Source organism: Eublepharis macularius, chromosome 13 (genome assembly GCF_028583425.1).
Source record: "Eublepharis macularius isolate TG4126 chromosome 13, MPM_Emac_v1.0, whole genome shotgun sequence".
NCBI lineage: Eukaryota > Metazoa > Chordata > Lepidosauria > Squamata > Eublepharidae > Eublepharis > Eublepharis macularius.
Genome location: NC_072802.1, coordinates 39,812,822 through 39,840,505, shown reverse-complemented (window position 1 = coordinate 39,840,505; position 27,684 = coordinate 39,812,822). Strand labels below are relative to the sequence as shown.

At 41.8% G+C, this 27,684-nt stretch overlaps 1 protein-coding gene across 5 annotated transcripts in view; it reads right to left on the bottom strand.

Moving 5' to 3' along the window:
- Positions 1-27,684, bottom strand: part of ATP11C (ATPase phospholipid transporting 11C) — a 92,825-nt gene that overhangs the window by 24,841 nt on the left and 40,300 nt on the right. For all 5 annotated transcript variants that reach the window (XM_054995956.1, XM_054995957.1, XM_054995959.1 and 2 more), the window contains exons 4-21: positions 24,796-24,876; positions 24,546-24,653; positions 22,769-22,897; positions 18,595-18,698; positions 17,262-17,312; positions 15,572-15,636; positions 14,895-14,976; positions 13,775-13,925; positions 12,734-12,931; positions 8,982-9,122; positions 7,736-7,896; positions 6,146-6,217; positions 5,624-5,697; positions 5,386-5,489; positions 4,172-4,353; positions 2,302-2,556; positions 2,029-2,203; positions 908-1,010 (exon numbers count right to left, since the gene is read on the bottom strand). In XM_054995956.1, the coding sequence (XP_054851931.1) occupies positions 908-1,010; positions 2,029-2,203; positions 2,302-2,556; positions 4,172-4,353; positions 5,386-5,489; positions 5,624-5,697; positions 6,146-6,217; positions 7,736-7,896; positions 8,982-9,122; positions 12,734-12,931; positions 13,775-13,925; positions 14,895-14,976; positions 15,572-15,636; positions 17,262-17,312; positions 18,595-18,698; positions 22,769-22,897; positions 24,546-24,653; positions 24,796-24,876 (2,236 nt within the window). The remainder of the gene's footprint in view (positions 1-907; positions 1,011-2,028; positions 2,204-2,301; positions 2,557-4,171; positions 4,354-5,385; positions 5,490-5,623; positions 5,698-6,145; positions 6,218-7,735; positions 7,897-8,981; positions 9,123-12,733; positions 12,932-13,774; positions 13,926-14,894; positions 14,977-15,571; positions 15,637-17,261; positions 17,313-18,594; positions 18,699-22,768; positions 22,898-24,545; positions 24,654-24,795; positions 24,877-27,684) is intronic.

Below are 27,684 nucleotides of genomic sequence, written 5' to 3'. Positions count from 1 at the left end.
TCTGGGACCCTCTGAATGCAAATCATGTGTTCTACTGCTCAGCCACAGCTCCTCCCCAGAGCTGTGCCTACACCCCATATGAAGAGTGCAGAATCCAGCACTCTTGTGACAATAAAAAACTATTATCAAAAAATGGAGCTTTGCCACACAACAAGATGTTGTAGTTAAGTTATTATCAGATACTGATCAAAATGTGACTCTGGCAGTAATAAAATTTTTTGTCAGTTTCGTGTAGTGGTTAATAAGCACAAGGTCTATGGCATTAAATGGCATCACTCTCTAATCTAAAACTGTATACTTAAAATTGCTTATTTATGTCTCTTATTATAATTTGTCTCTATAATTATACATAATATAATATACATTATATTACGTATAATTACGTTTTCCACAATGTTTGTATATCAATATAATCTTTCCTGTATGCTTATGACTTATTGGTCTATGAGTACTGAGACTGAGAATGCAGCACTGGAAACCAAATTCAGCTGCCCATAATCTAAGGTTTTGTACAGTGGAGAGCAAGTTTCTAGTCCTCCAGCACAATTAACACTTGAAAAGATCAGCTTGGCCTAGGCCTGGTGAAATCTCAGGTGTCAGAACAGAGGCAGAATAAGAGTTCTGGTTGCTGGTGGGATAAGGGAGCCTTTAGTGGCCTAAGAGGGTCCTAACAGAAGCAGAATAAGTTACATAAAAATAGGTAGGAACTGCTAAAGAAACAAGACACCCCATACAAAATCTGCAAAGTGGTAGAACTATTATATTCTCCAGTGCAGCTCACTGTGGTACAAAAGTTACATATTTTTCCAAGTCTCACCTAGAGTCAATTGTTTGGCACCACAAATAAACAAATGGGGGTGTTTATGGGATAACCTATTAAACAGTGGCATATCACAACATTTATTACCTATGCCAACATGAGCTTCCAAGATCATGCTAACATCATTGGCACCATCTCCTACCGCGAGAGTTATTGGGTTGCCTTTTGAATTCTTAACCATTCGAACAATCTAAACAAGAGAAAACAAGAAAGTCAAACAAGAAAACAAGAAAGACATAGTATCTGAGCATCTCCTCTCCCCTCCCACATCGGGCCAATTTTCATCTTTTGTCAGGGGTCATTTTGTAGAAAAAGAACTGCAGGAACTCATTAGCATAACTTATTAACATATGCCAAACCCCTTGATCAGGCCAAAATGACCAGGATTCAGCTGCTGCCAGACGGGGGAGTGTTCTCCCACCTGGCAGTGGCCTGATCAGGGCTGTTTTGCCCCCAATCCAGGCCAAAAGGCCCCAAATGGCTCAAAATGGCCATTTTGGGCACGTTTTGGCCTGGATCAGGCCCCAAATGGCCCGGATTGCATTGGTGCCAGGCAGGGCAGGGCAAGGATCCCCCACCAGGCAGCGACCCAAACCTGGCAGTTTGGGTCCTGATCCCGGCTGAAAAGGGCCCCAAATGGCCAAAAATGGCCATTTGGGCCCTGTTTGGACCCGGATCACAGCCGAAACAGCCTGGACCAGATCAGTGCTGGTCAGGGGAGGGTTCCCCCACCTGGTAATGACCAGATCCCGGCAGTTCTGGCCCCAATCCCAGCAGAAAATGGCCCAAATGGACAAAAGTGGCTCCCCATGCCTGGCACCGACTTGATCCTGGCCATTTTGGCCCCGATCTGGGCTGTTTTGGCCTCAAAACGGGCCCCAAATGGCTATTTTTGACCCATTTCGGCCCGGATCAGGGCTGAAACGGCTGGGATTCGGGGTTGGTGCCGGGGGCCCAGCACCAACCCGATCTGGGCTGTTTTGGCCCCAATCGAGGCCTAAATGGCCCAATCCCCCCCCCGGTGCATTCCCCTCGAAATGAGCCCTGTCTTTTGTAACAGGAAACAAGGAATTCAGTGTGTGAACACGACTGACAACTAACCCATTAGGCAAAAAGGTTAACAAACACTACTGGGACTCACTATGCCATAGCACATTTGATCTACATGCTGGGAACAATATGCAGCTAAATAGGCATACTTCACACACCTGTGCCTTCTGCAGAGGGGCCATTCGGCAACACAGTACTGCAGTGCATTTGAGGCAAATCTGTTGGAAGATGTTTTTGTAGTGGCTGGAACATGATTCTTGAGAAGGGTTCAAGATCAGCGACAGGGTTGCACCATCAATCACTAGCCCATATTCGTGACTGAGTGTCCAGCTCCTTAATACAGAAGACATGGTTTAAAAATAAACACTGCTGGTTTAACAAAGAGCCTCAGCTGATTAGAGGTGGGGTAAAAATGCACATCTAAGCAGTACCTTTTCATGTCTTCTGGCATCTCAATCACCAGCTTTTTGTGATATTCCATCATTAGCTTGTAGAGCCGTTCTTCTTTGTGGTTGTCCTCTCCCACGGTTTTTGTTGTCAGCTGCAGCAGCTCAGTGCTGGTCTGAAAGAGCCTGCAGGCGTAGCAGGTTGCCTTGGCAGTTTCCATCTTGTCCCCAGTCAGCACCCAGATCTTCATGCCGGCAGCATGCAAGGCCTCAATGGTTTCCTCTGCACGCTCCTGGAGTCTACAGACAGACACACGCTAATTTATCTAGAAAACTCCCATCCATCCCCTCCATTAGAGGAACAGCCTGATCGGAGAAGGAGAAACAGGAACCAGACCTCCTAGCTGCTCAAGCTACACACAGATTCATGGAAGATGGGCCCATCAATGGCTACTAGCCTAGGAGACCAAAGGATACCCAGGGACAATGACCTCTGAATATCAGGACTATGAGGCCACATCAGGGGAAGGTCTTGGCCTCCAAGCCCTGTTTGCTGGCCCTCCAGCAGAACTGACTGGCCAGTGGGTGAAGCAGGAATGCTCTTTTAATGTTATCAGCTAAACTGAACTCAGAAACCAGCACAAATGCTGCAGGATCACCAGACTCATTCTGGCCAGGCTCTGGAAAGAGGCTTTCTTGCAAGAGCAGCTTGTCCTCCCATAGAACTGTCCTTTGGGCAGAGCTTGGTGGTGACGGGCAGACTGAATCCCTAAGATCTCCAGTTCAAGACCTGCTGCCAGCTTGAGTTCTGACAGGCTCTTTCTCTGGAAAAGTTGGCTGGGTTTTTTTTCTGGGCTAGCCCAGAAACTTTGGGTCAGTACTGCAAAAAGATTAATAGCACCACGTTGCACTTAAATATGAAGCTTATTTTTGTCTGAAAACATATTTGGTGACAAAAAAGTTTTTTTTTACTCTGTCTTCCTTCCAGCTGTATAGAGCCTTTGCAACTTACAAACTTCATCACATAATACACAACAAATAAGTAACAGAAAAAGACCCAAATCGTTTGTCTTTCCTCAAAGGGGACATCTCCTTTTATATATTCCCTACCTATGACTGGCACACAGTAAATACACTGCACGGCCAGCAACTGAGTTAACATTCAACGGCTGGATGATGCCATCTGTACGGGGCTTCTTACTCTGTGCTGCTGTCAGTATGCGGAGGATACCCAACCACTTCTTTCATAGTAGGCACAGCAGTCAAAGGGGAATGGGAGGTGAGAGGGGGGAGAAGTTGTTTCAGCTCTTGAGAAAGGCTTCCTGCCACCGCTGCTGCTCCTCCTGTGCACTGCAGCAAACATGGAATCAGCCCCTGCATTAGGCTGCCAACTTTATTCTTACAAATGTTTAGAAGCTGAACTATCAGGACGTTGGCTATGCCACAGGAGGTGTTGGCACAAACCTCCCCTCCCCTTCCTACAGGTAGTAAGCCAACTCTGTGGGAATATCTCTTAGAAGAAACGCAGAAATCTGTTTCATATGTGGCAGCTAAGTTCTGCGCATTAGCAATTCGAAAACGAAAATCCTTGATTGATGGTACTTTGAATTAGAGTGCCCTTTTAAAGATTTTAGATGTATAGTCTGATTTTATAACTTGTAACTGTCCTTTCTTCTAAATGTATTTTAAATTTTAACTCGTAGTGGTTAATCTGTAATTACTGGTTATATGAACATAATAAATTGAATTGAATTGAATTCAGGTAGTAGGCCATTCAGGGGTAATCAGGGTGTTTGCAAGCAGGCCCAGTTTACATTATTTGCATCCTCTCCCCCAAACAAAAAGAGGGAACAATTTCAAGCGGGGCCTATTTTTTGAAAGGTAGCATTGAAACCCTTCCCTGCCATTGCTTTACCTGTCTTCCACAGCAGTGGACCCGATCAAATGCATGTCTCTCTCAATTTCGTCAAACACCACTGCCATCTTTGCTTCTCTGTCCTGTAGTGCCATTGTAGCTTCTTTTACACTGTCACTGACTTTCAGATATTCGCTTTCAGATATTTCTTTGAAGGCTACACAAAGGGTCCGATACCCATCCTGGAAGGAAAGAAGCACTTGTGTTCTCCAAAGCCTAGTTCTGATCTTTCAATTCATTTTTTGGGTACACAACAGTTCCCTGGAAGCATATACAAGAGATCAAATGGAAGGCCAAAGTCTAAGCATTCTGAATGTTACTGGTTGGGAATAAAGAAGTTTCAGGCCATGATCCAGAGAAACAGGCATGCAGGAGCCACAAAGGAGGTCAAGCTGTTCTATAAAAACAGCTCCCTGAAACTGCTTCTGGAACACAGAAAGCAGGGGAAGGAGAGAAGGTGGGTGAAAACAGATATAGTCAGCCTTACTGGGCATAGGCAGTTCCTCTCTCAAACACAGAACAGAACTTGCTGGATCACAGCCAATGCCCAAAGCCCTTGAAAAACAGCCAATCTGCAGTAGATTTGCTGGCTATGATAAGAATGGGACACAGCAAGCTGCTTGAGTGCCGTAAGTGGACAAATCAGACAAATTCAAATTACTTTAAATGCACAACAAATTAGGGTGGGGAGGCTTGAAGTAAAAAAAAGGGCTCAAAGGTGGCTTATGTACAAAAGATACTATCAGAGCACACAAGTAAACAAAAACAAGACCAAAGGCAAATATTCTGCCTATGAAACCACTGGACTAGGGAAAAGAAGCTGGAGACAGAAATCTCTGCATAGCCCTAGTCCAAAGGACACGGTCTTATTAGTCACTTTCTACTTTTCAAGCCATTTCTTAAGAGGTCTTCCTGGGCCAGCAACAATGCCCCAGAGTTCTCCAATATGGGTCTTGAAATACGGGGCAGGTAAGTGGACAAGGCCCTTTCCCTGTGGAGTTGTGATTGACAAATGGTCCCCCACTTTGAAACAGCAATCACCAGAAGAACTGCAAGCCTTCCTGAGGCACAGGCCTCATGCCAGGGCTGGAAGTGAATGAGGCCCTTTGCTTGATAATTGTGAATGTGGCTCTCCAAAAACTGCAGAACGAGTATCACTGCTAGATTAGTTCCAAACAACCATGTTTTTGTGACGCCCCTAAAGGCATACTTACCATTGCATTGCGTTCTACATGTACTTTTGTTTTCATTATTTCTGATTCTGGGACCCTTGAAAAAACAGAAGAATCTGCTCCCTTGCAGAACAGGAGTATCTGCCCTAAAAGAGTGTTTTGAAAAAAGGATTGATGGTTATAAGAAGAATATGAAGAATGGTTTATGGAGAATATAATTTTTTAAAATTCACTGGCACTTCTGAAAAAAAATATTTCACAGAGAAGAGCTTTGACTAACCTGAGTTCATCCTCACAATAACACTCATTCGGCGGCGAACACAATCGAAATCCAAAACATGAAGCAACTCGTGGCTTTTAGAGACAAGAGCGAGGCAAGTTAGCGTGGGCACGTGAGGGGGGGAAACCATCCCTTCCAACCCAAACTCGACAATGTGAGTAAGAGTTGGAAGTTCCTGCACTTTCGGAATTTAACGAACAGCCAGGGGCTATCTATAAGACTGGCAGAGGACACAAACAAAATAAACCCTCCTATGCCCTTACCTGGATTAACCCACCCACCACATCACAGCTTATAAAAATTTTCAGCAACCCTGAGAGAGACCTGGCCTCAACGCCCAGTTCCTTGCAACAGTAAGGAATACAGACCAGGGGAAGCAGGCAAACTAGAAGTACCCCCCAAGAATGTGGGCAATAAATGCCACAAATAAGCCAGATATCTCAATCTGTCATCATTTCCAACAGTCACCTGTCCTAACAGCATTTCCCTAAATGTTAGATGACAAGTTAAAATTGGTCCTACCTCTCAATTTCCTTATCACAGTTCTGTACCTTCATGAAACCATTTTCTTGTCCTAGAAAAGTGAAACCATACCTGTCAATGAACAAAAAGGACAGAAGGGCGTTGAAAAAGAAAACATCTGTTCTTACATTTAAACTAGACCAAACGTTTGTTTGTTGTTGCTTTTTTTTAAATCACAAGAGGAAGGTTGATGGAAAAATCTGATACAAGCAGGGTTGGGTGTATGCTGTGATCTTGTGAAAGTGTAGAAAACCTTCAGAATTGAGTATTTAGCACAAACTCATCTTCCTGAAAACCTTGGTTTTTACTGAAAGAGCAAAAGGAAAGTTTCTAGGCCTTATGGTTGAAAAAATAGTTTACAACATGAAACATGAGTATTTTAGGAAGAACTCGCAGCTTAAAATGCCAGGAAGGGCCACCAGTGCTTAATACTGCTGTAGAGAAGGATCTTGATTTTGCTACAGTTGCAACATATGGAATAAGTTTGCTTATTCTTATTGCTCAGCTCAAAAGTAAACTAAACAAAACAATACTCTGGTTCTAACAATGAGAGAGCCAAATTACTTGCTGGAATAATCTCCAGGGTATGACTGGGAAGCAGATAACACTGCTATTCACATAAGTTGGACCAGGCCTCACTTGCTAAGAAGCTATCAAAAACCATGTAGTTGGTGGCTCATGACCTGCATCAGACCCTGGCAAATTCATGCTCCACTCATTCTCACCCAAGTTTGGAAGAAGATTTACTTGCTGGTCAGTATCCCTCCGTATGTTAAGTGACAAAACACCCAGAGGTTTCTGTGATTCAGAGACCTCTGGTGTGTACTCTAGTCCTGCACTGGGAGAACACTTGCCTGGTTTTTTAGGCTGAGGGGCTGAAACTATGATATATAGGCTCAAACAGTGGCACTGAGGTGGAGGACAATCCCTCAACCTGAGGAAGCTGGTAATCCCCAGCATTAAGACTTCCTTCTAAATGTACCTTTCCAGAGACTTCCTTCTAAATGTACCTTTCCAGAAACAATTACAATTGCCTCTTTGGTTATCCCCTTTACAAATCCAGGAATATACAAAGACTTCTAGTCAAATGACTCAGCTTCCACACCTATCTTCAAACCATGTAACCATCATTTTCACAGTGCATAAACATGCCATATGCCAGTGGTTTAGGTGGGAAACCTTCACATATGCCATGGCTGATAAGAGGACAAGAACAAAGTAGGTGTGCTGGAAAAAAAATCCAGAACTGGGGAAATGACTCAGATGAGATACTGCACCTGTACTGAGCAAGATGGAAGATTGTGTGGGCAGTGAGCCACTTAACTGCTCTGGTCCAAAACAGTAGCTACTGGTGCAGATCATGGGTAAAAAAAAGGAGTAAATGACCCTCAATCAAAAGTTATCGAATGAATAACCACACCTCCCAGCTGACACCTTTGATTTTACTCGGTGGTGTTGCGGTATTTTCTCTCCAATTTCCAGCATCCAACACCAAGATCCTCTATTTGCAAGCACTGCAGAAACTGTTATATGCAATCAACACAACTAAGAAGAAAAACAGAAAGAGAACAATTCTGAAAGTGTCCTTACTTTTTAGCTCCTGTCAGCAAAGCTATTTCATCCGGAGAAGAGGAGACATAGTTGGGAGTTGAGGCCTCCAGGTGAGATTTTCCTGCATCAACTTTATCTCTATGCTGGATCTGAACAGTATGGCAGAGACACAAAGCACGCAGAAACAGTTCTTCTCGACTCTGAGAAATGAAATTTAGAATGGGAAAGGTATTTAGCAAGGAGGACTTCCTGTTCTAGGGACTCAAAGGATGACAGCAAGAGATTCAGGCCAATGCATAAAACCAGCTGCTGCCAGTGTAACAGGAGTACGCTACCTGGCTTGTGCAGATGGCTAAATACACCGTTTCGATAGTTCATGGACCCTGTGTGGCACACAGGATAGTGCTGAACTAGGGAGACCGAGGTTTAAATCCTCATTCAGCCATGAAGCTCACTGGGTGATCTGGGTCTAGTCAAACGCATTCAGCCTATCAACCAATTGTTGGGAAGAGAATAACAACAACAGCAGCAGCAGCACGTATATACCGTTCTTCTAGACAGATTAGTGCCCCACCCAGAGCAGTGGACAAGTTACTATGCATGCTCAAAGTTTTTTTAAAAAGTGTGACATGAATTGCAAAGCCCCGAAAGCCTGAAACTGCACCGAGGCTTCAAAGCCAGTCTAAAATGAAAAACAAATCGAAATTGCCTCGGACAGTGTGGAATGTGGGAGTGCCATGCTGAAGCCACTGCGCTCGAGGCAAACACTCATAAATGGCGGTTTAAAGCCTAAGTGCAGAAAGGACCTGACTTGACTCCCAGGTCTATACCACATACATTTGAATGGCCAAATACTCTAGGATTAAGAACAGGATTAGGAAAAAGCAACTTTTTTGGTCCAAGTGCCCAAACAAATCTACATGTGTTGGTTTGCTGGCAAATAAAAAGAAGAAGGGGAAAAGGAGGACTGTAACAGGCTAGACATGTTGAAAACAAGCCAAATCCCAATGGTGCAGCCAATGCTACAGGGGCACGCCTAAGACTCATGAGGTGGTTGCATGGGGCTGGGAAGCAATGATGGGCATAAATTATGCCCATTCCCTTAAGGGTTGACCTCAGTTGCTTGGGCAGAGAACCAACTCAGTGTATTAAGCAAAATGGTCCGGTATGCAAGTGTTTGGCATTCGAATCAGGGGTCGCCTACCCCTGGCCAAGAGCTAATGCCAATCCACCCAATCACCGACAGACTGATAGAAGCAATCAATCCACTCCGAGGTAATTTTACCCTCTCTGCTTTCTCAGAATATTGGAGCCCATCAACCTCAGACATGGAACTATTATACTTGTATCCATCAATGCTGCATTCGATGAACTCCATGGTGTTTTCTGTCAGCGTCCCGGTTTTGTCAGAGAATACATATTCAACCTAAAAAAGAAGGGAACATATCAAATAGTTTAAACAGAAAGAGACCAACCTCTTATCTATTATTCACTTTTTATGCTTGCACTGAAGATAAATCCTTTTCTCTTTATCTCCCAATTTGGGAACTGGCAAGTGACCATTTAATTTAAGTGGCTGGGCAATTTCAGGGATTCCTGAATGAAGCTGATTATTTGTATTTATTTCAGTGTGGTTTCCAACCTGGTTACAGGAATGAAACAGCCTTGGTCACCTAGGGACAGGAACAGACAACCAACAACCCTCCATCCAGTAATAATCCCCACCATTCCAAAAATCTACTGAGTGGCTACCACATGGCTCCTAGTAACATGGATTCACAGCTAGAAGATTTGGCTGCTTGCTAACCTAAACAAGACAGCAGAATATCTTTCTTGACCTGCTGAAATATCTGGTAACAGCAAAGAAGGTGATCAACTGACTCGGTTAAAAACAACATCAGTTGACTGGCTTCCCAAACCCAGGCATCATGGAGGGATTTGTAAAACCCAAAATAAATGGGAAAAGAGGACTACCAGAGCTATTTTCAATACCCCCCTCCCAGTTTTCAAAACAAAAAAACCCGTGCATCTGTAAGTGCACTAATTTTCAAAAAATATCAACCCCAACCCAGGGGAAAATGTTGCTGAATTTTAAAGCCCTGGGAGCCTGAGAAGATGTTGGTATGGCTAAACTGATTCAGGGTTCATTTCAGTGGAGCTGATTATGCCATCTGTTTGAGCTAACAATTAGTGGTTAAAAAAAAATAAAGCAAGATTCACTGAATGCTCATGTAATGTTTGGTACATCCGACATCCCTGGTTGGCAGCTAGCCTGTTTGGAAGGACCCTTGCAGAATGGAGTCTAGAGCCAATACTCCAACTTTCACCTCTCAAAGTGCTCCAGTTTTTCCGTCAAGGTTGGCAATTATGTGGTCAAAGGTTTTGAACACGTTCCATAAAAGGAAAAGCTAAAGACTCTGAGGTTTTCAATTTAGGGAAAAAATGACTAAAGAGGGGACAAAAAAAGAGGAATATAAAATTATGCAGATTGCAAGCTAGATTACTGGTTGGGGCTAGCTACCAGAAATATGACCCCGATATTAGAGCAATTACACTGGCTACCAATTCAGTCCAGAGCCCATTTCAAGGTGTTGGTTCGATCCTTTAAAACCTTACATGGCTTGAGACTAGGATCTTTTTGGTGGCAGCCCCACTCTCACTCTCTATCTTCAGTAGGCAGCTGAAGATTTTCAAAAATTTAGGATGGTTTTTTGTTTAGCTACTATTTAATATATGGGCAATTTTAACTGTGTTTTTGATGTATTTTAATGTTTGTTTCTGTTTTATATTGTAAGCCACCTTGAGCTCCTCTAAGGTGGAAAGGAGGCTAATAAATATTTTAAATAAATAACAAAACTATAAATTGTGACAAGTTGAGGAGAACATTTGGGAGGGGGGGGGAGAACTTTTTGCCCCTGCCAGACTTTCATGGTGTGCACACCTCAATGCCAGCTGCTGGAGATCAACACCAGGGGCAGGCACGTGAGTGCTTGTGGACTGGCTGAAGCACCTATTTGGCTACAGTGAGAAACAAGCTACTATATTATATCCAACATTGATAGGACCTAGCAGAGGCTCTTCTTATGTTCCAAGGGAGCAAAGCTGTGCCTCTGTGGGGGCTGGATTTGACCTAGGGGCCTCCCATTATTGATTCCTGTATTACACGGCAGAGAGTTGCAAATCCCAACAGCATATATGAAAAAAGCCCCCAAACACACTATTTTCAGGAGAGATAGCCAGCTCTGTGAGTCTCTCTCTTTTCCACTGTGTTCCCCCTGCCCTTGCCATTTTAAATCTTTTGAGGCAGCCTTTGCAGAAAAGAGATTTTAAAAGTAAAGCCACATGACCAGAAGGACAGGTTGATGTGAACAGCATGCTTTTGAAGCCTGACATTTTCCCGCATAGTAACAAGCATGCAAATCCTGCTTAGTGAGGGATAATTATAGCACTCAGGGAACCAAAGGATCAGTCTTCAGCACTAATATATATTTAAATAGTTGAAGTTGTATGTTGAAAGGAATATGAGAACATGGAAGGCTCATGTAATAAGCAAGGCCAGAAGATCAACTCCTATACTGGGTGGTTAATTCCTCTTTTCAAGTTGCAATGCTGGCAGGAATAGAGATCCATTTGTGTGCCTTTAGTCTTGCAGCCAAGCTATGTATCCCTTTATTTTACAGTTAAACGTGCATTTCTAATTGCATTGTTCTCATTAACATAAGTCAAAATGTGATTCATCAAAAGACAGTGATCTTCTGTTGGGGCTGATGGGCAGAGATTTTGAGCCTAGAGAGCTGGGGGGAGGGGGCGGCAACAGAATCCTAAACAGACAAATGTTCAGCTGAGTACAAACTGTCATGAAACTGATTTGCTGCTGTTCAACAGAAGCATCCAAGGCGCTGCAGGGCATTCACCAGCAGAATGGTCATGTTCTGTAAACTGGCTTTCACAACCAGCCGGTTCTGCAGCCGACTCGGAACTGTCGTGGAATCCAACTATTTAATTAAACCAAGGTCTTGCAACAAATAGCATTTTTAATCCACAGTGACTGAGCGGAGGCCTTACTAAATGGGATTTCATTTTACCTATTTGTGCTTTCATACTAACAAATTGTACATAATACTTCATTATTCCCTCAACATATCAGCTAATGATGTTCTCTTACACCAAGGTCAGTACTATCTATCTGACTTTCAGCAGCTTTCCAGGGTCTCAGGTGAGGTCTTTCACATCACCTACTACATGAGCCTTTCCACAGGAGATGCCAGGAATCCAGATTTCTGCATGAAAGCAGATGCTCTGTTATTTTATTTAGAAATTTTATACATCACCTTTCCAGAGACCTGCTTGAGGTGGCTTACAACTGAGATAGTAACTAATAAAAATAAAGCCATTACACCATTGAAAAAACATTTAAAAGAATAAAACACACACTGACGAGTCTAAAATGACGTAGAATCAGACCATCAAGAATGTATAAAAAATAAAAACCCTTGATTAAAAGCCTGAGTGAAAAGGAATGCTTTAGTTCTGCTACTGAGCCACAGCCCCTCCCCACAATACAATCTGGTTATCATTTGCTACAGTTTCTTGTTGAAGCTGTGCCCCCTTGCAAGTAACTTTTTTTTTTTTACTTTTCCTACAAAAAACAAAATATCCATTCAATAATCAGGAAAACCATTATTTGTCATTTTTTGTAAAAAAAAAAAAAAAACCCAACCCTTCTGTAATATTTTTCTGTTTGAATGCCTATAGGAAATGCTCTCTCACCAGCAGGCAAATGGCTACTTGAAAGATTTTCTACTTGCGGGCAGCTTGAGAGATTGAGGCTCTGGGCTGATTTAGTCTAGATAAATGCATGAAGACTGCATTCCTAAGACACTTTCTAATAGCATCCAGATTCTGCATCATCTTATTTGAAAGCCGTAAGTTAGGCACTGGAATTCTGAAACGGAGTTCGACACATTTTGCCCGCAGTGGCCCACTGGCCTCTCAATGAAGGACTAAGAAGAGAAGGAAATGGGAGACGTTTCTGACCTGGCCGAGCTCCTCATTGAGGTCAGAGGTATTCACCAAAGCACCTTCTTTGGTTGTTTCATCGTACATCTCATTGTCCCATGAAATGAAGAAAGAGCCCAAGAATTTCTGCATTTCTACTGTCACGTACATGGAGACTGGGATAATGAAATTGAACAAGACCATGAAGGACAGGAAATCTGTGAACATTTTTAAGAGCTGAAAAGAGAACACAGGTTATGAGATTCTTTATAAGGAAGCATAAAAGGATTTTTTTAAAAAAAACTCCAAATGCAAACAAGGAAAACACTACCAGGTATACTAAAAACTGGGAATATCTCACCATGGCCAGAGTCGCACCTTCCATATGCCAAGCAAAATAGGCCAGAAAAGACAATCATTTCATTTATTGCATTTTATAAAACATCTCACATGCTAAGGACCTCAAGGCACTTTATATAGGATTTCTTGGGTGGGTGTGCATGTCTCTCATCCAGGCACAAATTAAACCCACGCCTACTTTAAAATGCAGGTCTGCTTCAATTTATGTCCTCCAACCATAGCTTGGCACAACATTAAGTATCCATTTTAAGGACAGCCCATTGTAAGAATGTACTTGCATCATGATTGTAATTCATAGGTAACATAGCTTATGCTAACCAGCATCCTATTAGGCAAACAAATTCCCCAAAAGAGCAATCTTATTCTGACCCCTCTTATCTTTTTTCATCTCTTTAATGTATTAATTTTGGTGATGGAAAGTGCCGTCAAGTTTTAACAGACTTATGGTGAACCCTGCTGGGATTTTCAAGGCAAGAGATGAACAGAGGTGAGTTGCCATTGCCTGCTTCTGCATCTCTGGTCTTCTTTGGAGGTCTCCTATACAATTACTAACCAAGGCAGACCTTGTTTAACTTCTGAGATCTGATGAGATGGGACTAGCCTGGACTATCCAACTCATGCTCTTATTCTCATTTATACACTATATATATTTCGTGAACATGCCGGGTTTTTTTCACAACAAAACATAAGCAACTCTATAGGACATCTGAATCCCATTACCTTGAAGGTCTCTCTCTCTCTCTGGGTTTTTTGGTTGTACCAAGGTTCATCAACTGACCGATCACTGATCCAGAAGTACTTCATAGTAGTGCACACCACAGCCTTGCCCACAAGAATGAATAAATATACAATCAAGAAACCGTTGATTGATCTGGAAAGTCGGAACATGCCAAAGAAAACAAGAAAAAAAGTTAGTTACTTCAAACAGCATGTAAATAAGCATAAAATGTTTCACTGATAAGGAAGCACAAAATATGAAGCAGGCAAATCACTGGTCCATCGAGCTCAGTATTATTCTCTGCTCTGATTAGCAACGGTTCTCTAGGGTTTCAGGGCAGTGAGGGGTCTTGCCCACTTTCCCTGGAAGATGCCAGGGACTAAACCTGGTGCCTTTGGCATGCAAAGCATGCACTGTACCACTGAGTGACCCCTCCCCAAAGTACGCATGAACGTATGAAGCTGCTTTGTAACAAGTTTTGTGGAGGTCAGGAAAGTGGGTAAATTACATGCCTTTCAACAATATCCTAGGACCATCAAAGCACACTAAATTTGTGCAAGACTGTAAACAGATGGCATACTTGCAAAGCAAATAAGCAGCAGCATTTATGTGCCACTTTTAAGCGTTCAAAGCACCTGATGTATCTTATTGGTCCTTACAACAGCCCTGTAAAGTAGACTGGCATTTTTATTCACATATCATAGAGGTGAGGGACGGAGGCTAAAAGACAGGCTACAGACTTCTCAGTGTACAATCCCCTCCACTGAGCACCTAATATGCATGGAGCTGACTAGAACTAGAGGAGTTAGCTGTGTTAGTCTGCAGTCTGCACCTTTAAGTCTAACCAACTTTATTGTAGCATAAGTTTTCGAGAGCCACAGCTCTCTTGCATGTGATGAAGAGAACTGTGGCTCTCAAAAGCTTATGCTACAATAAAGTTGGTTAGTCTTAAAGGTGCCATCTGACTAGAACGGTTTCCCCATCTTCAAATATCAGCCTACTTTGCCAAGTCCATAGTGAAGGCACAAGGAGGACAGGATTTGGAAGCACTTCTCCATAATCCCAAAATAAAAAACAAAATCAAAGCAATGACACGTAACAAAAAAATCCTGGCACACTTACTTTTCCACAGCAGAGCGTTTCTGAGATTTTCCTTGGTAATTCAAAGCCATTTTTGTTTCCATCCCAGTATAGACAGCAACGCCTAGAAGATAAATGCTATTTTGAGTGTCACTGAAGCCCAAGCCAAATGGTTCCTTTTTAGGAAGACAATTTAGTAAGCCAGCAGCTACATGTGGAAATTTGCCTCTGTTTAAAAAAAAATGCGTTTGAAAAGACTGGAAGAGGTAGTAAAAGCTTTGCATGTGGTGTCTGATTAGCAATGACTGTTCCATGACCATACAAGTTTATTCAGTACTTCAGCTTTGACATATTGGCCTTGCCCTCAGTTTCTGGACCAGTAATACAGTAAAAGAATCATTATCCAGTACTCACAGGGAATGCGGGTTGCCAGTGAATCAAAAGTGCTCGATACTCAAGCATGATTGCCTTCTGGCAATGTCGGTTTGTTGAGCACTCTCAACAATTAAGCGTCAAATATCAAAGATTTTATTGTATTACAATTCACTGTAACAGAAAAGTGAATGGGGAATAGATTGCAATGTAAGGGGAAGTGTACCAGGCCAAAGAAAGAAACAGGAGACTGTGTGAAGTCCTTACTTTAATTCTGCAGAAGAAAAAGAACCACACTCACTTTTGAGATACTGGGCTTTAATGATGACTGGAGGAAAATTGCTCACCGTAGATTTTGTGGGTAGTCTTTAATGTTGCTCCTTTCAGCAAGAGATTGTCAGGACCCAGTGCCCTACAACATGGTTAGAATATTAGCACATTAAGTCAGAGAAACATTCTGGATAAATTTCCTAGATAGAGCTATTTATTAACATATCCATGTACAGCCATTGTCCAAAGATTCAAGGCAGCTACCATAATGCTAAAAGGCAACATAGATATAATAAAATTACAGACTAAAAATACCCAACAATCCAAATGCTACAGAAACTCCTGTGTCCAAATATAGAGATATTTTTAGTCCCGTGAAGGCCCATATTGAACTTGCAAAGTTGTTTCTTGAATTGAAGGCCCTTTGAATAAAACAGGCCATGTATCTACCTCCCTATAAATAGGAAGTGGTGGTGCCCTCTGGATTTCCTCCAGCAAACCTTACCATAAGATTTGTTCAACGACCAAAATGGCTGTGGACAGAACAGAAAGGTGCAGGAATATATGAGAGAGCACTTCGGGGCAGAGTAATTTTGTTGGTGCATGGACAGCATGGTGTAGTGGCTAGAGTTTCAGACTAGGATCTGGGAGACCCAGGTTCTAATCCCCTTTCTGCCATGGAAGCCTGTTGAATGTCCTTGGGCCACTCACACACTATCAGCCTAACTTACCTCACAGGGTTGCTGTAAGGATAAAATGGAGGAGAGGAAAACGATGCAAGCAACTTTGGGTCCTCATTGGGGGAAAAGGGTGGGTATAAACGAAGTAAATAAATAGATGGCTTCATAAAGGGAGATCACTAAACTGGGAAGCAGGGCAGGTCTAATCATATGCATATTTCTTTTGGAAGCTTACTACTATATTAATATTAATATTTTCTGCTATGGTGGATCATGCTTGGGAAAATATACTTTGTTTTTGAATTTTTCTTTGTACCAGTGTCCTTACCTGGAACTTCTATTTCCTGACCTTGTAACTGAGCTAATACTTGCTCAGTACTTCTTTGCTGGAAATTGTGATTTCTTGCCAGATAATGAATCTGGGGACAGAGTGCTTTGTTGTCTGGTTCAGTCAGGATTGGCAAGTGGGTTATCTTGAAAACTACGCTGTCCTGAAATAACACTGGCTCAGTATTTCCCAAGACCACTTTTACCATCAAATGTGTATAATGAACAATTTCTCCTTAATCAGTGGTGCGAATTCAAAGTCCTTGTAAAGTGAAAGAAAAGCAGCAAGCTTCAAAACCTGGCACTGGCTGAGGGTAATTTCCATCACCACCAATGCCTCAGGACTCTTCAGAGACCAGAGCTCACAAGATGATGAAAATACTGCATTTGTTACAGATAAGTCTGGCTCCTGAACTTCTGGGATGGCTCCTAGGTCCAAAGAAAATTTGTCGAGGTCCGTTCTAAGTAACCTACCCTAGGTCAAGGGACAGGCTGCCCCATTCTAAGCCAACTGTAACTTCCTATTATCTGTAAGGGCAGCCCCATGTACAGCATATTACCATAGTCCACACATGTTCAGAATGATGGCTAACACCCCCCGCCCCATTTAAACACGAATCAGCAGCAATAGGAGAGCCAACATCAGGGTCATCTATGTCAGAAATATCCTGTTGACTACAATAGTCAAGCTTAATACAGCCAAGCTACTACAAGCACAGGCCCCATGGACAATCAAAAACAAACACAACAGCTGACCAACCTGGCTACAGGCTCTTGGTTGTCCTTATAGATGTTAATTCTCCCAACAAACCTGCAAAACAAGAGAGCGTTTGTTCTATGTTGTTTGGATTTGCACAGGAACCCTCACAAGTACAATGAACAGAGGAAAACAAACAAATGAGTCAATGAATAATGAGAACACAGATGAGAATAGCAACTTGTATCTTTAACAGGGGTGATCCAGAAAGACATTTGCCAAAAGGCAACTTTAGTTTAAAAAACAGCATCTCCCCTATCCACAAAAGTGGTAGAGGTGGATCCAGGACATGGTATAGAGGGTAGAGTCTGTGGGAAATGGACTGGCCACCTAGTTCAGCCATCAGCTCAATGTAGTAATTGCATAGTTAGAGCATTCCAGGCAGAGTGTCGGCCAACCTCTGCTTGAAGACCTCCAGAGAGGTCCCCCTAGGTAAGTGGTTACATTGGTGAACTGCTCTTATTGTTAGGAAACTGCTCCTAATATGTTCCTGAAATTCACCTCCTTTAGCTTAACCTCATTACATCTAACCTTGCCCTCTGGAGCAGTCAATTATGTCTTTGCTCTCTTCTATATGACCACCCTTCTAGTATTTGAAGAAAGTAATCATTCGTGTCCAGTAATCATGTCTTTTCTTTCAGGTCCTTCAACAGTTCCTCAACTTGTTTTTCAGATCATTCCTCACCATCTTCATTGCCCTTGTCTGAATTCATTTCAATTTGTCTACATCTTTATTTAAGTATGATGCCCAGAAATAGACACAGTAGTTCAAAAGACTAGTCAGCAACAGAGCAATTACTTCTCATGACTTGGATCCTAAGCTTGCCTTAATACTGCTTAAAAATCGCGAGTGCTTTTAATTCTACAACTGCCTGACAACCAGCCAACCTACCATCTTCATAGCAATTACAGAACATACATACTAACATACATACTAAATTAGCCAAAGAATAATGGATCCTGGATCAATTTCAGAATGTACCAAAACACAGCTGCCTTCTGATTCAAGTTGCTTGGGGCATGTGTGTGTGAGAGAGACTCTAGATTTATGATCATCTAGCACCATATGCTCTTAATGAGAGTGTAACCCTAGTCAGAAAAAGGTCCAATTAGTACCTGGGTGGCTGATAAATCCGGTTTGCACCTGGTCCCTCACACTTTCCAAGCACTCTCTTTCCATCACAAGACAAAAACCACTTGAAGCGGATCCATACAAATGCAACAGAGCTTCCTACATCACAACTCAGGTGTCAAACTTTTGCTAGGGCCAAGGCGAGATTTAAAAAAAAAACACGTGGAATGAGTGCCCAAGAAAGAGGCATATTCCAAAACTTACTTGTAGAGGTCTGGCTGAGGCTGTTCACATTCAATTGTGGCAATAAGGCAATCTATGGCTTGGCATGTAGAGAGTTTGGCAGTATCCTGCACAGTGTAATGAGTCTAGTTGGAGGCAAGAGTATAAATCTGTAAGAAACTGTCCTTTGAGAATTCCAGATGTTTTTGCACAATGTTTAGCAAGCTATGGACTCAAAATTATTAAAACACCAGTTGGACAACCATCAGGTAACCATGAGAACTTTCATTCTATAGATGACGTGTCAGAATGGTAGAAGACTTCCCACTTGTTTTAGTGTGACACTAAAAGCAAGAGAAAGTGACGTGGCCTGAATGAAACCCTACAAGAACCCCCGGGGCAAAGAAGATATTAAAACCTAGCCTAATTATCTTGATAGAATCCTAGGAACATAAGAGCCAGCTCCAGCTAGGGAAATCCAATTCACCATCAACTAGAAGATCTGGTGATTACGAAGGCAGGAGAAGCGGGGGGGGGGGGGGGGCCAATAGAAAACCTACATGTTTTGAGGAACACTGAAAGATAATTACATGTTGTCTCTTTTGAAAGGAGTGAAATAGTTTTTTAAGACAGGGTTTTACTCAAAAATATATACCAAGCAGACATTTATGCAAAACAATCAACAGATTTACATAATGGTAATTCCTGTGAATAGTGCAGACATATACAGCATTTTCAGGAATATATTTAAATAGGACTGGTTTTGTCCCAAGTTAACATGCTGTGTAATACACTGCTGAGTAACAATTTTTTTAAATACTACAAAGTATAATTAGATATGCTGCTAGTCTTGTTTGTGCTGTGTTTGAGATTGTTTCTGTCCAAGTAATACACTTTCTTTTGTTTAGTACAAAATTTGTGTTAACTACCCGCGTTCATTTTCCGGTTCTTCTCAGATGGCAAAAAGATCAATAGATGTGCTGAGGCAGCACAGGGCACAGCAGTTTGCAGCTCTCTCTTTTTAGTATCAAGTGTATTTGCTCTTTTGCTTGTAAGGCATTTATACTTTTAAATTTCATAAATGTGCCAAACAGTATAAATTCTACAGTCTATCTAACAAAGTTAATAATAATGTGCTTGAACTTTTTAAAGCAGCGGATAAGTTTAGAATTGACATGAAAGTATTACATATATTTAAATGTTATCCAAAACTTGGGAAGAATTCAAACACCCCCCCCCCCCCGCCCCTCAATCTTGTATCTCTGAGATGAACTATACTCAGCAAGGATAGTCCTGATATCCTGACCTAGTGTTACCCTCATCATGCTAATAAGGGAGACCATGCAGAAGTTAATCCGAGGGCAAAATGTGTTGAACCTTCCACATTCTTGTGAACTCTCCCGCCTTTCCCCCATTAATTTCTGGTCTGTTCCCTCACTCCCAATCTTAAGTAAGCATAGTTGGAGGGGGAAAATTGTCCTGGGAGCACTTGCAGAGACGACAGATTGTTTAGGAGGGGAGAAGACCCTCCCCCCTACCTCTCCCTGCAAGTGCCTCCCTTGACAAATTGGGACTGGAAAGATACATCTACAAAGATAAAGTACAGTGCCACCTCGAAAAACAGCAGTGGCCCTGGCAGAGGTGGTGGTAGTTTGGAGAACAGAAGTAGCAGAGGATTACTTAATCTGGCAGCTGCCACTTGGCATTTCTCCATGTTCAGAAAAGTTCAGGCTCTGCTCAAAGTCCCTCTGTCTTCTGAAGTAAAAGGATCAGGTATTAGAAATGGGAGCTTATTCAAGGCTGCCCCCCATTTTCAAGTTTGGTATCCTGGAAAGTCTGCTCTGTTGTTTTTTAAAACAGCTGCTGAAGACACTGTTGTTTCAGGCAAGTATTTACTGCCTAGGAGGTGCTGCTGATTATGCTGGAGCGGTTTTTATGTTCCAGTTGCCTGGGACATTTTGTTTAATAGTGCTGACTATCATTTTATTGCTCAAGTTTTCAGATAAGCCTGGTGAGCCTGTTGGCTATACATCTGCAGTATTTAATTTCTTACTTCATAATGTATGACAGAGGCACTGTGTTTATTACTTAAATTGACTTTAGTAAGTTATGTAGCTGCAATATCAAAGTTAGTCTGAGTTGGGACATCAAGCTCACTCGGGGTCTTGGAGTTAGAAAAGGTGCTTGTTCTCTGATTGCAAGAACAATCTTTAAGTATCTCAAGCGGCATTCTGACTTGGAAGTAAGTCCAATTGAACTCAGCTGTCTATTTATGAGTAAACATGCTTAGGATTGTGTCTGTTATTCACAAGAGGTGTCTCTTGTTCTGTAAATGGCACAACAATATTCCTTATGGATTGATACTGGAGATCCGTTAGACAAGAACGTGATCAAATAACAAAGCAGCTTGTTGTCCCAGCTTGTCCTTTTGGGAACTGGCTCCATCTTTACATGAAAACAGCAAACTGGCAACCACTGAAAGTAGTTTGACTCTTGTTGTTCCATAATGAGGGTGGCAGAGAGCATGCTTTGCATGCAGAAGGCCTCAGGTTCAAATCCAGTTTTTAAAATATCTCAGGCACTGGAAAAGATCTTTCTCTGCCTCAGACTCTGGAGAACCACTGTCAGTCAGAACATATCTGATGGACCAACTTAGGACAGCTTCATACGTTGAGCTTTTCATGGAAAACCGCAGAGGTTGCAACAGGCATTCTGGTTTCCAAACAGCTAGCCCACAATAATCTTTTTAAGGTAATCAAGTGACAGTGTTAAGTACTGATGGAGAAGGGAGGTAGCATTAGTATCACCAGGCTGTACAGACTGGATTTTTCTTTTAATTAATTCTAAAGCTGGCGAAGAATCTAAACTCCACCATTTTAAAAGGTTCTATTTCTAGAAACAACCTGAGGGTTGTAAATCACTTCTGTCCCAAGATACGTTGCTGTAATCCATCTTCATAAACAGAACTTGCTTGAATGCTTCCTGAGCTCATTATCGCTAAATTTTCCTCATTGCAAGCTGGGTGAGAAACGGCTCTATTGGATCAACAGTGGGAGATGATTAATGGCGTTTGAATTGCCGACATTTTGCAACTTGAAGGTAGAACTCCAGGGCCTTGAGCAGTTAAAATAGCTGGTAGGCTAATAAAAAAAGCACTCATCAACATTTACACATACCTTCTCCAACACATCCTGTTCCTGTAAATCATGAAGCCTCAGGGCATGTTTGGAAGCAAGCACCAGGATAAACAAGACTTCTCCCAAATAGACTGCATTTTTTATCACGTCCTTCCGCCAAGGAGCTCAGGCAGACATACAGGGCTCTCTCGACCTTTTTCATCTTCACAGCAACTTCATGATTTAGGCAGGAGAGAGACGCTAGCTCACCAGGCACGGAGGGATCTCAGCCCAGGTCTCTTTCAGTCCTAATCTGACACTCTAGGCATCACATCCAAATGCCATGGTGTTATGTTCTGTAAGTTTGTCACTCTTTTCATGCAAGGTCAGTAAGGAATGGCTCATTATTACTGAATATTTATAGAGCATCGTTCTTCAGACAAGCCAAACCCAAGGAGGTTTACAGTATAATCATGTCATAGAATCCCAAATACAACTTTCTTATTTATGAAGTCAAGGAGCTAAAAGCATTCTCAGCAGACATCCCCAGCAGATTAAATTCCGATAAAAGCTTTGCAAAATGGGAAGCAAGGGTGTCACTCTATTGGAAGCCAAATTTAGGGCCATCTGCTGAAAGAGCCAGCAACAACCTTCTTTAACATGAGCTTACCCAGGGGTTGAGGTCATCCACTATGGGGTCTGTTGCTTGTGTCATGGCGTTCACAGGTTTCTCAAGTGATCACATATGACAAGGGGCACCAAGGTGGTGGAGTTTCTTCCTCTGTGAGGCAAGCTTGGCTTTGCCCTTTGAATCTTCAGGTTAAAACTTCCTTTTTCAACTAGTCTGTGGTTTAGCTGACTTTGAATCTGGAAAGGTGGTTTTATTCCTTCCCTGGTTTGATGCATCTCTGTGAGTTATATTGTCAGTTCTCCAAGTCATCTTTTCATTCTTCCCTGACTGCTGGGCTGTTTGTCTGCAACTGAATCTTTACTGTATTTTGTAAGGGTTTTACTAGGATTTAAGATGCTTTGGGCAGGCAAGGTTTAGGGGAGCTACCAGGCTGCAGGCTGGTTCATGCCATTAACCCATTTATAGTTACCTTGAAATTTGATTCTCCATCTAGACTAGCTGTAGTGACATAACAGGTTCCATCTTTGCTGCTTGATGCGAGAAACACAAGGTCACAGGGAAAGGTTTCATCCGTTGTTACTTCTATTATGTCACCAACCTGAAAAAAATCAAATAAATTGTCTTTCTTTATAAAACATTACATTGCAACATGGCTACTCAAGTTCTTCTCCATGCCTTCGTAAGACAGAAAGTGGCTTCATTCTGGTATCTCTCTGAAGAGAGAGAGAGAGAGAGAGACAATCAAGCAGAGCTTAACACAGCTCTTTCTGTGCAGTGGCATCTATTTTCTCTCTCTCCAGGGAGACTCAGTTGGCAACAACTTGCCATGTCTCTGACAAAGACATTTTTTAAATTCCAAAAGCCAGTGGCAGCTCAGCAAGTGGTGTCCTCAGAGGCCACCACCATCTCCTTGCTGCCAACTCTCAAGAAAGTTTGGGAAGACCAACTTGGGCATGCAAAGTAGTCACGTGATCCATAAAAACTCACGTGGAAAGTATGAGTATGGAGGGCAGGCTACAGAGTGTGATGGCATCAGAGGTGAGGCAGGGACATAGACTGCTACCCGTAACATAAAAGTATAACATAGTATACCCATAACATAAAATGCACTACAGGAGGCCATTGTTTCACCTCATTCTAGAGTCAGCCACACCAAAAGCATTCCCTAGCTCTCAGATGGCTTGCTGAATGATGGTACAGATGTCGATTTTAGCATTTTTTGAAGGTCTTCTGGAGAAAAATGGTTTCAGCCATATAATTTTTTACCAGCTGTACTTGGATGCATTTTTTATTTTTTGTTTTGTCATTATTGTAGAAAACTCAAGTTTTTATGGCAGTTTAAGGGCAAAAAACATTTATTAGGGTCGAAGCTTTCATGGACTATAGCACATTTGACCAGATGAATGAAGTGGATCTTCAGCTTGCGCGCGCGCGCACACACACACACACACAATTAAGTTCAGTTTTTGTTGTGACAGATAAGCCTAGCTACCTCTCTGGAACTTGCTACAATGGAAGGTGCAAAGACAACTGGAAACTAACGTTATTCTGTTTGGAAATTCTCACTACCTGCCATCAATAAAAAGGGCAAATATTTCATTTAGTTATCTATAGAATCCCTGAATAGTCTAGAAGGTAACCAAGCACAAATGTGTATTTTAATACTTCTCTGCACCTACCTTGTTTGTTACAGGCTATCAAGGATTCAGATTCTGGCACTTGAGCCAACTAAATCTTGCCCATTCAAGTTCTGCCTGCTCTTGATAGTAATCTGTGCAAGAGGTCTCTCTTTGAATGTGTATTTACACGCACACACCCCAAACCCACTCTGATAGATCACTTGCCTACTTGCTTTGAAAGTGTTGATATTAAGTTTGCCCAAAAAATTACATTCTAGAAATGAGGAAAGATTTTAAATCAAGTTTTATTATGTAGAGGTATGTAAGCACAGAAACCCTTATTCAGACATCAAAAGTTCTATGCCATTTAAATGCTTCTGTTGCTCACACTCAGAAATATTTTCTGTCATTGCAATTTGCTATTCGGTTATGTCATTACGGATTGGTGGGTTTTTTTGTTTTTAACCTTTAGTTTTATTTGGGATTTAGGCACTTGTGAAACCATTTGCGGTGTCTGCTTAACTCTGATTTAATAGTAACTCATAAAATATGCTGTCCAGAAAAGTTGCCCAATGCTTTCCACATGAAAAAATCAGACCTCCAGGACAGGTCCCCACCCCCATTTACCTGGACTGCATCACAGTCTTTCTTCACACGCTTTCCATCCTCAATCACGATGACTGTGCTCTTGTTGACTTCTCGGTCCGCCCTGTGCCGCAGCCAGTCCTCGTAACCCTGAAAGAAGACATGGAGAAAAATACAATCAGGAAGCAAATAAATTGCAGGGCAATCGCTGGATTGGCAATTTAAAGATCTTATAATAATCCACTTGTACCTTACTTTTATTTAGAAGAAGGGGGAAAGAAGTGTGGGATACCTGCTTAATAGCTGTAACAATAATAACGAAGAAAAGAGGAAGTCCACTGGTGACTGGGCTCGTTGGTGTGTCTACTATGACCTACAGAGAGGGAAGAGGAAAGTGTCAAGTTACCTAGTCTTCCAATGGAACAAATGAATAGTGAGAGAATAATTCATTTGATAACAATCAAAAACAGAAAACCAAAGATGATATACAAGGAAAAACACAGAAGTGGTCACAGCACAAAAGATCTCCATCTATTTGTATGGTGGATATCTTCCAGGCATTTTCCAGGCACTGGACCCATTAAATATTCCCAGCTTTTATTTGCTTGAAGTCTGTCATCAAATATTTTCAGAAGGAATTTCTGTGGACGTTCATCCTCAAAGCAGCAACTTCCAGTGCATGTGCAGGTGTTTGGAGGAAAGGTGTTATTTCTGTATAGACAAGTTTTCTCCCAGCCCATATTTAATCCATGTCAAATGCAAAACAGTGTACTACAGACTGTTCGGTCAATGGACATTTGCACACTATTCCAGGAAATTACCAGCTTGCATTCTGAATGCATGTTGTAATAGCAACCCTGCCTGGATAGGATTCCACCTGGGAATTCTGCATATGCTACAGTGTTTCATCATGGAAGAAAGTCAAGATATAAATGCAAAAAAAATAAAAATCCATCCTTTCGAATGAGCAGCCCAAATCAGATAGTCAGCGTATGTTACATTGAATTAGTTCACTGAAGCTCAGTTAGACCATACTATTACTGAAGTCACTCTAGTGCTAAAACAATGGTGAGTGGAAGAATCACTTACTGTAAGATGATGCAGCCAAATACTATATAATGCAGTGGCTAGAAGACTGAGGTATGTCTTGTGAGGTCCCAGGTCAAATCTCATCTGTTCTATGTACTCACTAGGTAGCCTTATGCAAGTCATTCTTTCTTAGCCTTAGAACACCCTCCCTTTTCAGTACAGGGTTAATAATACTGATCACCCACACAGGATTGCTTTACAGATTTTAAGACAGCATGCTCCAAGCATTACATATATTCTATACTTTATTAAGGTTTCAGAATAATGGGTGGGGAGAAGGCATTTGGATTACTGGTATTCACAAAGACCAAAAGATGCAGAACTTACTGCATGTATTTTTTAAAAATACTGACACCTGTTTTGACAGTTCTGGGTCATAATTTGCCAGGTTTTGCTACTGCTTGACATGTTTTCATTGTATGTGTGTGTTTGTGCAGGTTGGGGATTCTGTGCCAAAATGCTTTATTAACTTCAGAAATATGAGGTTCCTTTTTTGCAATAGTCAAGGTTAATTAATATAGAGAACTTGGCAAAATAAAGCTTTTATCTTTTGCTGGCACAAAGCAAGTATTTGGGAGTTTCCACATGGTTCTCTCTTTCTCACACATACAGTCCTCTCTTGTGATCCAATACCCCTCCCCCATCCCCCAGAATTTTCAAGAAATCTTATTAAGACACAAGAAAGCAAAAACAAGACCATCAAATTACTGAATTGTTATCAGAAAAATGTCTTCCAGCTGTGGTTGTGACCCACAGTGGAACAGTCAAACAGCATGTCTATATCATTTCAGATTGGCTCTAGTTCAATGTAACATTTGTTCCAAGTTACAATTTCACGGACATTTTGGGAGATTCCTGTTAGTTGTAGCAAGCCAATCTGTACCACATTAGGAAGAAGTAGCCCAGCATTTTTGCCTATCAAAAGGTTATTCATAACTTGGAGGTTTTGCAATTAGCCCTAGTGGCTCACCACAGGATTTATGGTATCTGGAACAGAAGACTAAGGAGATCGTCTTAGTGTCATTGTTTTAATTAGCTAGAGCTACTTACATACAGACCATTAATGTCTAATCTCTGAAGCAAAGGAGGACATGCCAATTCATGATGTGCTTCATCTTCGGAGCAGCTGTTATGAGTGCAGCAAATTCAACACACACCCTTTAGCAATGCCTGATTAATGCTCGGCTTTTGGAGAATAAGCCAAATAGTTTCTGGTCAGCTAAAATACCAAAGGCTTTAAGTTGATAAAACCCCCAATTCCAGTAACAAATGCATTCAAAACATTTGTTGTGATCCTTACAACAGCCTTGTAACATAAGCCAGTTTACTTTATGGGGGTGGGAGATGGTTGGACTAAGGCAACCATCTGGATAGAAGTGAAATTTGAACTGATGACCTTCCCTGTATTAGTTCATTACCTTAGATAACCTGCTGTGCTAGTATATGTTTTGTGATCCAACAGACTGTTCCCAGACCAGCCAGTGTTGTGCTGCACTTGTGAAGCTCTCATAAAGCTGAAATCCAACTATCAGCTGCTTGGCATTGAAGGAAGAGGGACCCTGAATCCAGACCCCTAATTCTCCCCTCAAACTAGAATAAGACCACAGAAGCTTCACCCTATAAAATCAGCAGCATTTCAGATTTTTTATAAACGGATTCACATGCACAGTCCTGGCTGTTGGACTGGGAAGGGAATAAATACATGCAGGGGTTTTTTTCTGGGAAAAGAGGTGGCGGAAATCTCAAGAGGAAAATGAGGAAGGAACACATGGGATTCTTTGTAATCATATTATTTTCAAGCACTATTGTCGAGTATTTTCAAGAGATGCCGTAACTCCGTTCCCCCGTGTTCCCCCTGAAAAAAAAGCCCTGAATACATGCATTATCTATCTGGGTCTTCTATGTCTATTTTCCCATTCACCTACAAGCACAAAAAGGCTCTGACTAGATCAGGGAAATATCTGAGCTCCTCATTTCAATAACTATCCAAAACCCTCACATTCCAGGTAACTGAGAATCACCGTAAGAGTATCACTTGAAATTTCAACATGAAGTCACATCCCCACAGATTTGCACAGGCACAGGCATTTCT